Source organism: Perca fluviatilis, chromosome 20, assembly GCF_010015445.1.
Source record: "Perca fluviatilis chromosome 20, GENO_Pfluv_1.0, whole genome shotgun sequence".
In the NCBI taxonomy this organism is placed as follows: Eukaryota; Metazoa; Chordata; class Actinopteri; order Perciformes; family Percidae; genus Perca; species Perca fluviatilis.
Genome location: NC_053131.1, coordinates 10321846 through 10330821, shown reverse-complemented (window position 1 = coordinate 10330821; position 8976 = coordinate 10321846). Strand labels below are relative to the sequence as shown.

At 40.2% G+C, this 8976-nt stretch overlaps 1 protein-coding gene across 2 annotated transcripts; it reads left to right on the top strand.

Moving 5' to 3' along the window:
* Positions 1 to 504: 504 nt before the first annotated feature.
* golga5 (golgin A5) lies at positions 505 to 6296 on the top strand. Of its 2 annotated transcripts, none has more exons than XM_039786490.1 (13): positions 505 to 703; positions 1448 to 2110; positions 2808 to 3017; positions 3114 to 3333; positions 3448 to 3571; positions 3670 to 3873; positions 4012 to 4182; positions 4409 to 4537; positions 4654 to 4752; positions 4906 to 5128; positions 5477 to 5573; positions 5687 to 5750; positions 5843 to 6296. In XM_039786490.1, exons 2-13 carry the CDS (start codon positions 1456 to 1458, stop codon positions 5921 to 5923), a joined length of 2277 nt encoding a protein of 758 aa, XP_039642424.1. In that variant the 5' UTR covers positions 505 to 703; positions 1448 to 1455; the 3' UTR covers positions 5924 to 6296. The 2 variants fall into 2 exon arrangements, with proteins under 2 accessions (XP_039642424.1, XP_039642423.1); XM_039786489.1 differs by having other exon boundaries at positions 506 to 703; positions 5474 to 5573.
* Positions 6297 to 8976: the final 2680 nt, after the last annotated feature.

Here is an 8976-nt window from a genome sequence, read left to right as displayed (position 1 = left end):
TTTTGTCTTTTTTCTAAACTAAAGGTGAGATAAGTTAACTCAAGTCACCTGCTGCGGTTATTTTATCTTTTTAAGCTTGAAGCATGCCATTTAATTAACCAGGCTTAAATTCCATGATTTTACTTAATTGTTTGTGTAATTAAGTACTTTTTGTACCTTTTTGTTACTCAAGTTAAATGTTGCTGTACCTTAACCTAGCATCCATTATTACGCTTGAAATGATGGTTCTCACAAGCATAAGAGATTGGATGTGTGGAGATACTAACATTATTAGTGCTGGGGGAAAAAAGTGCTCTGGCTTTGTGTTTCTTATTTTGAAATGTCCAATGTTTCCACTGAAAACAATGTAGCCTTTTAGTTGTTTTTTTCATTCTTTCTAGATAAACGTTAATGTTACACAAGGTCTAGTAGATAAAGGTGCATTAAAATGCCAAATCAGCTTTGTTTACCAATGCTTATTATAGTTTTTTCTTTTTTTCTTTTTCTATCAGGCTTCTCTGGAGTCGCTCTGTTGTTGGGTCCTTGCTCGCAGGGCTTCCTGGTCCACGTATTGAGAGAGATCACCACTATTCTCTTTGACGGATAATGACATTTGACCGTGTTTATCCAAACGGTATTTCTCTTTCATGTTCCCAAGTTAAACCCCGGCGGTAGCCTGGTGACCTGAGACATTTTGAGATTTGGACGTCGATTTAGCTAAACGGTACGTACCGTTAGAGGCTTCCCTTTAGTAGCTAGCTAGCCTGTTAGCTTTAGCAGTGATGGAGTTTATCCTGAACCAACTCTGTTTACTTTATGATAAGGTTGACCCCGGTTGCTGACGACTCCTGTAGGAACTCCTTTATGCCCATGTATTTGTACCAGTAACAAACTTTGTCGCTACAATTAGTTAGCTTTGGCTCTGTTGAGTTGTAAAGCTAGCATGCTAACGTCAGCTGTGCAGAAATTGTGCATTCACTGGGGAGTTCAGAGTGTCAGACTGCTTACTGGGAGATCACTGTCTTCGGCTATGGCTCTAACTTAACTTAACCTTAACTAGCTATATATCCCTTGTTTTCATTCTGTTCGTTAAAAAAAATTATACAGTGGCAATTTTGGATGATTTGTAGTTCGTGCTCATGTGTGGTACGAATGGACCTACTGTAATTCACTTTGGACAAAAGCGTTTGCTAATTAATTTAATGTCAAATTAGATGCATGGAGAAAAGTGTGACGCAGATTGGGAAATAGCATGTCATAAGGGAGGGGGGGGGGTGTAAACTATGGGAATTATTTTGAAAATACACTTATGTTTTTTTTATCCTTTTAGGAATATGTTAAAACTCTGCTGAAAGAAATGTTAACATCCGATAACTAAACCTTAGCATGTCGGAATCTGTTTGAGACTTAGTCAGCAAAAACTGGGTTATTTCATCCTCATATTGTGCTGTTATGTTTCTGCCATAAGGATACAACATGTCGTGGCTTGCTGACTTGGCTGGGAAAGCTGAAGACTTCCTGAATAAAGTGGACCAGGGAGCTGCCACTGCCCTGACCAACAGCCAGGAAAGAACATCCTCCTTTTCATCATCCTATGAAAAAGACTCCACTGTTAAACCTGAATATAACACTGCAGGGTACAAGACCCCTGCGCCCGTGAAACCTCATGCCTATGCATCCTTTGATGCTGCACCCAGCTACGTCTCTGCAGCGGCTAGCAACATTAAGAGGTCCAGTGCTACCCTGCTGTCTGGTACTGCCAACATGGCCAGCGTCCCCCCTGGTTCTGGCAGCAGTGGCCCCAGCTCTGCCAAGACCTCGTCTGGCTTTGTGAGGCCCAAAAAGAGCGAGCAGGATGTGGACGACGACATGCTCTTTGACTTTCTGAACAGCTCGGACCCTCCAGACAGCAACAGGAGGGATTCAAGAAGAGAACATGTAAAAGTGGCGGTTCCGGTTACTGAGGCCCAAAACCCAACACCTCCTCCTTCCACCGCTCCTCCTACCACCTCCTCGGCCCCGTCGACGCCCCCCTCCACCCGGGGTGTGTCCAGGGCCTCGAGCATGAGCTCACTGTCTGCTCACAGTATCAAAACATCAGAGGAGAGCTCCGCTAAAGAACAATGCCACGGTTAGATTAATTAAGACGTTACTACAATATTACAGTTATCATTTTCATAATTTTCAGTCAGTGTTGGAAAAAGTGTTCCTTATACATAAAGGAGTAGAAATACCATGGTAGATTATTAGTCTGGTAATAGTTAAATAGAACTATGTTTGAGATCTGTAATACACTAGATCTAAAGTGCTCATTGCTCATGAGTTAAGTAGTTGCTGGGTTTTTTATACTGCCACTCTATTTTGATACTAATATCAAGATATCTAGACAATATTAATGTGTTATTAGTAGGGCTGCTCTCTCTTAGTCGATTAGTCGACTAATCGGTCGTTTTGGTCTTAGTCAACTTAGATTTCTTTAGTCGATTAGTCATGTTTTATGCTTTTTTCATGCTGAATGACTTATTTCCAAGAAATGTACGAGCACATCTCTGGTAAACGCAAGAATTAAAGTGGTGCTTTTGCATGACTCTTAGCGGAGAAACTCAGATTTACAGATCTGTCGTATCTGACTAATCGATTAGTCGATACAGTTGAATGAGTGTTAGTCGACTAAGAATTTCTTTAATCGAGCACAGCCCTAGTTATTAGTACTATTGCCACACTGTAGATAAACGACTGTACAACACAATTTATTTACATAAATCTAGGCCATACATACATCTGATCTTTGTGTGTGTTCTCTCATCACCGCTACCTGGCCACCACAGACACACCGGAGAGTTCCGACTCAGGCTTGGCTGTCCCTCAAGAGTGCAGCAGGCAGGAGCCTCCTCCTCCTCCACCTCCTCCCACAGAGGAGCCACAGAGCCACATCCTGTCCAGTCTGCGTCTGGAGAACCAGCTGCTGCGCAGTGAGGTGGCCTCCCTCAACCAGGAGATGGCTTCAGTCATCCAGAGGGCAAAAGACTTACAAGATGGTAAGGGATGAGGCAATGCAGTGACAACGGTGGCCTATGTTTTCTGTAAGTACATCTCTCGCTCTGTATTGATTAAGGGCTTTTCTCCTCACGCAGAACTGAACCAGGCTCGTCTACGCGCAGACAGATGGAACTCGGAGCAGTCTACGACTGACCGGATATTACGGGAACACCGGTCAAAGGTTGATGACCTAACAGAAGCCCTCTCTGCCAAAGACGGTCAACTTGCAGTCCTGAAAATTAGACTTGATGAAGCTGATCAGATGCTGGCTTCCCGCAGTGCTGCATTAGAGGAGGCACAGAAGGAACAGTCGAGGTGCTCTTTTGTGACCACTTTTTTGAAATAGAGATCAGATATAGCTTTTTTACGAATTGGTTCAGATATTAATTTCCTTGTCTTTTTTTTTTATTTCCTTGTCTTTTTTTTTAGAATTATGCAAGACCACACAGAAGGGAGCAGCATGCAGTGCCAAGCTCTTGAAACGATACAGCAGAGGCTGCGCGAGGCTGAACTGGCCCTCAGGAGGGAACAGGACAACTACCGGCAGATGCAGGTGCACAGGATGCCATTCATCTTCCTTTTTAGATGTAACAGTTAACTGACTGGACACATGGAAACGATTAGACTTCTTAACTCTGTGTTCTCGTGTAGAGTGAGTACGCCGGCCGTCTGTCCAAAGTGGAGGCTGAGAGGCAGACCCTCGCAGAGACGGTGACTGCAGCCGAACGGCGAGCTGCAGAGGAGAGGCTCAGGGTCGAGGACCTCCAACCGCAACTTAAAAGTGCCAAAGCTGCAGCTGAGGCTGCCAAACAGGAGTTACAAGACTACAAGCACAAAGCTTCCCGCATCCTACAAGTGAGACTCGTTGTCTTTTTCATACAGAGTGTCAGCATTTATTTAAACTGTACCAGACAATCATTGTTTTTTTTGTTTTTTTATTTATTGTTTTTTGTTTTTAAACTGTTTTTGATAATATTTTACATGGTCTTGTAGTCCAAAGAGAAGTTGATCAGCAGTCTGAAGGAAGGATCTGGTCTGGACACTCTGGACGGCAGCGGGGCCATGGCCCTGGAGCTGGAGGACCTGCGTCACGAGAAGGAACTGCAGAGGGAGGACATCCAGAAACTACAAGGACAAGTGCACACACTTCGCATAGAAATACAGGTGAGAGGTGTTTAAATGGCTGGGGAAAGGGGAAAGTGTAAATTAAAAGTAATGTGATAATGTAATGATCCCTCTGTGGAAGATCTTGGTTGATGGCTGCACTGGGAGGTTTGTAAAGTGAGGCGCTGTATATCTTATTGTTCGTGCACGGCTGCAATATTTAACATCTGCAGTTGAAATGTTGTTTCAGCTGGAAAAGTGAGTCATCTTTTTCTCTCTCTCACAGGATTTGGAGAATCAGGCACTGACAGAGGCAGAAACCTGGCGGGAGCAGCAGCTGCAGTTAGAGGAGCAACAGGCCTTACAGAACAGAGCTAAGCAGGAGGCGGAGACTGAGGTCGAGAGATACAAACAGGTAAGGGGAGAGCTTAAGAAAATTACAAAATGTCACAGATATTTTTCTTAAATTCCATTTCATAGATTTTCTGATCAAGTTCCTGATATTCGTGGGACGTTTGTATTGTATTTTAGGAGCTGCAGTACCTAGAGGAAGAGCAGCATCGAGCCAAAACCACTCTGCAGAGCAGAATCAAGGACCGAGAAGATGAAATCCAAAAACTCAGGAACCAGGTCAGTCATTTTATAGTTTGACAGTGCAAGTAAATAACAGAGCCCTCTGCCTGGGTCAGGGCTTGGCCAACATCTGGTTAATGACAGACAGACAGACAGACAGGCACACAGGAGCATGCAATTTGACAAACAATATTGATGATGTACTTGCAGTTGACCAACAAGACTCTCAGCAGCAGCAGCCAAACAGAGCTGGAGAATCGTCTCCACCAGCTGACCGAGACGCTGATCCAGAAGCAGACGATGCTGGAGGCTCTGGGCACCGAAAAAAGCTCCCTGGTCTTTCAGCTGGAGCGTCTGGAGCAGCAGCTGAAGAACACTCAGGGAGGACAAAGTGGAGGGCCGGCCATCAACATGAGCGGTCTGGAGGGGCCAGGTAGGAAAAGCCTTGATGACAGATAAGTGTTTCATGTTTAAAAAACACGGGGGATTGTTAAGAGGTAATGATATGGATTCTCTTTTTTTTTTTTTTTTTTTTTTCTCAATACTAACTTGATATTTTATATTTTCAATGCTTATATGAGACCACAGCAAACAAGAAACACCATAAAGCAAAAATGGTTGGAGATGACATTTTAACATTTAGATTCTTTTTTTTTTTTTTTATATCACTTAATGAATGGTGTTATGCTGTGTCTTATTAGCTTTAATAGTTAATCAGATTTCATTCTTCTTTCCACTGGCAACGTCCCGTCATTTTCTGTGTGTGTTGTGTTTTCAGTAGCACGTCAAAGAAACGCACCAGTTCTTTTCAGTGATCAGGACAGTCCAGGAGTGTACGGCAAAGTACGCAAGGCAGCCAGCACCATTGACCGTTTCAGGTAACAATACACAGGTTATTTTTTTTAGTCCTCACAATTACTGTACTATAATTACACCGTTTCCTGTGTGAGATATGATCCCCAGTGATAAAATGAGTATGTTGTCATTTCAGCATTAGACTGGGTATCTTCTTGAGGCGCTACCCTATGGCCAGAGTTTTCGTCATCCTGTACATAGTGAGTATTTGAAAAATAGTATGCCATTTTTCCTCCTTGATAAACTGCGGTTAATCAAAAATAATGAACAATATTTCAATTTATGTTCACAGGCGCTGCTGCACCTGTGGGTCATGATTGTTCTCCTGACTTACACACCAGAAATGCACCATGGTCATCCTGGTGGAAGATAGAAGGCTTGAATTTTAGAGTCAACTCATGGCCTTCAATGTAAGAATGGTACAAGCTGCTGGAATATGGACTCCGGGTCCTGACTCTCCCTGTTTTGCACAGAAATGCTATGAATTAAAGACATTTCCTCCTGCTTTATTTTTTACAACTGAAGATTGATAACTCACTGCTGCATTGAGTTTTAAAAATAATGTGATGAGAGTGTTCTATTGTAACGGTGGTCTGCTGAAAGGACATTAAATCAAACATGAGCTCACATTTGTTCTTCTCATCTTCTGCTTTTAGATATCTGGTCTCTTGAGAGATTGTATTTAACACTATGTAAAAAAAGAAAGAGAAAAGAAGTATCTTTTAATAAAGAGTTCGCAAAAACAACACAGCCTGGCCCTTTTCTAATAGATTATCTGAGCCACACAAAACCATGGGGAACTTTAAAGGTAAAGTAGGTTTACTGATGAGAAGTACAGCTCAACATGTAGAAACAGTTGTAAAATGTCTTCTCTGGCTATGGAGAAGCTTTGTCAAGTCAGAGTAAAAACACTGCTCAATAACCTGGGGTTCTCAATGTGGATTTTGGAGACTACTACTTTTCCATCTGTGAAGTTTGAAAGATGTGGCCATTAACCTGCTGGACTTGAGGGTCGAACAAAAAAATTGGTTGCATTATATGTCAATGATAAACCCTGACAGCAGATCCCTCAACTTCCGCAGGCCAGCTCTGTTCTTTTCGGGGAATGATTTGTAAAGATTTACAAGGAATATTTTCAGCATTTTCTATCTGAAACTGACAGTTATGGAACCGTTGGCGGGACTGCTGTAATGTTAAACGGAATACACCGTGATACACTGGCAAGAGCACATTTTAACATTTCAAGTTTAACCATATGTATCCAGCTGATTTAAATAGCTTACGTTACTGAATTGTGTGAACAGTTAACTTAATTTAAAATTTAAATTCTTGATAAATTGCTCAGCCCAAACTATCGTTAAAGCTAAGCAAAGGCCCCCATTTCTGACTAACTGCGCATTAAACCTACAGTAACGTTATGTGAGCTAATGGCTTAGGTTAGAAATGAATATGTTCTTATGAAAAGCTGCAGAATGAAGTTTTGGGTCTGTTTTATTAATCTATTAAACTAAAAAGACAGAAGAAAGAAAAGGAGGAGATGGAGAAAAGAGACAAGAAGGAGGAATCAAAGAGAGAAGAAAGAAAAAGGAAAATGAGAAGGAGGAATTGAAAAGACTAAAAAAAGAAAAGCAGGCGGAAAAAAAGCACAAGAGGAGGGAGAGGAGAGAGAAGTAACATCCTTTCTTTCCTCCTCCCCCCTTCCCCTCGTCTTCACTCCTATTCCCCCAGCCCCTTCCCCCACCTACTACCCTCTACCACCAGACTTGTGTGAAGTCTTGTGTGAACCGGGCTTTCTCTTCTTCATCCATCTCCCATCCATCCTCTCTCCCTCCTCTTCTGAGGCCACATGGCAGCTCAGTGATTGGGTCTGCAGCCTCACAACAAGGAGAAGCAAGCGTGGCCATACTCTGGGTGATCCGGTTTCCTGCCATACTCCAAAGACTAGCAGGTTCCACTAAAGAAGAATATTGTTACTCCGGGGGATCCGGAGTAAACAAAATTTGAAAATAATTTCCCTTATCTGTCTATTTGTCTTTTAAAAATAGGATGTTTTTAAACTAACACAATCATGTTGAAATCTCGACAGCAAAGGTTTTATATATTGACCTTTTTTTATTTTCTGTAAACTGGAGCCGGTCTCTCATTTCCAACTTAACACCATATGAAGTGGTTCTGGAGTCTGAAGGCTTTACTGCAGCTGCTACCTTTCATACAGCAGGGACATTCTGACCTCCGTTAAATCAACTTTACACTTTGGAATAGTTCAGCTTGTCGATGAGAAGATATGTATTTTAGGAATTATGTATTTAACTGAAATCTTTTGTCAAGATAAATCTTTTTCAATTTTAACTTTTGATTCCATGATTGAAAGGTCAAACATTTCAATGAATAAAACACCAACACTAAAAAGCACTCAGGGCTGCAAAATACTACTACTGTAATAGCAGAAACTGGTACAATATATATCAGGGGTGTCCTGGTAGCTAAACAGCAGCTTTAAAGATGGTTTTAAAATGTCAAACTACCATACATTGGATCAAAAATAAAATGGCTTAATTTATTTAAAAAGAAATGCTACATGCTACGTTAAAAATCAGTTTCTCTCAAAGAGACCACACAAATATCAGATAAGTCATACATTTTGCTAAATTGTAATTACAAGGATATTATGAAGAATTTTTTTCAACATACAAACAGTTGAAACGATGGTGGAAGTCCTGTGTTTGAGCCATTCATCCATCACCTGTAGCACCACTAATATGTTGCAGGTCAATTGCATATACCTCCAAGTAGGGAAAAGACAATAGAGGAAAGATGCACACATATAATAATAATAATAATAATAATAATAATAATAATAATAATAATTATTATTATTATTATTATTATAATTATAATTATAATTATACTTTATTAATCCCACAAGGGGAAATTACAATGTTATAATGTTATACTCACTCCAGGTCTAATTATATATATTATTTAAAAAAAAAAATAAAAAAAAAAATATATATATACATATATATATATATATATATATATATATATATATATATATATATATATATATATATATATATATATATATATATATATATAATGAATGAATATAACATTTAGGTTCAATGTAGTTTACGTATTAAAAAATGTTTCTCAAAAAGTTAAATTCACACACACACACACACACACACACACACACGAATATATGATAGCACTGTAAAGGAAAAACTACAAATAACTTAGATTTATTATATGTTTTTTTTATTAACTTTTAGATATTAACATTAAATCTTAAAATATGTAAATGCAAATTTTAGATACGTTTACTGTATTTAAAGATTCTCTTTAACGTAGCTGGTTCTTGAACGCACCTTGATTTTGTTGGTCCTCCAGTATCCCACAATGCACCGTTTCCGTGTCCACGTC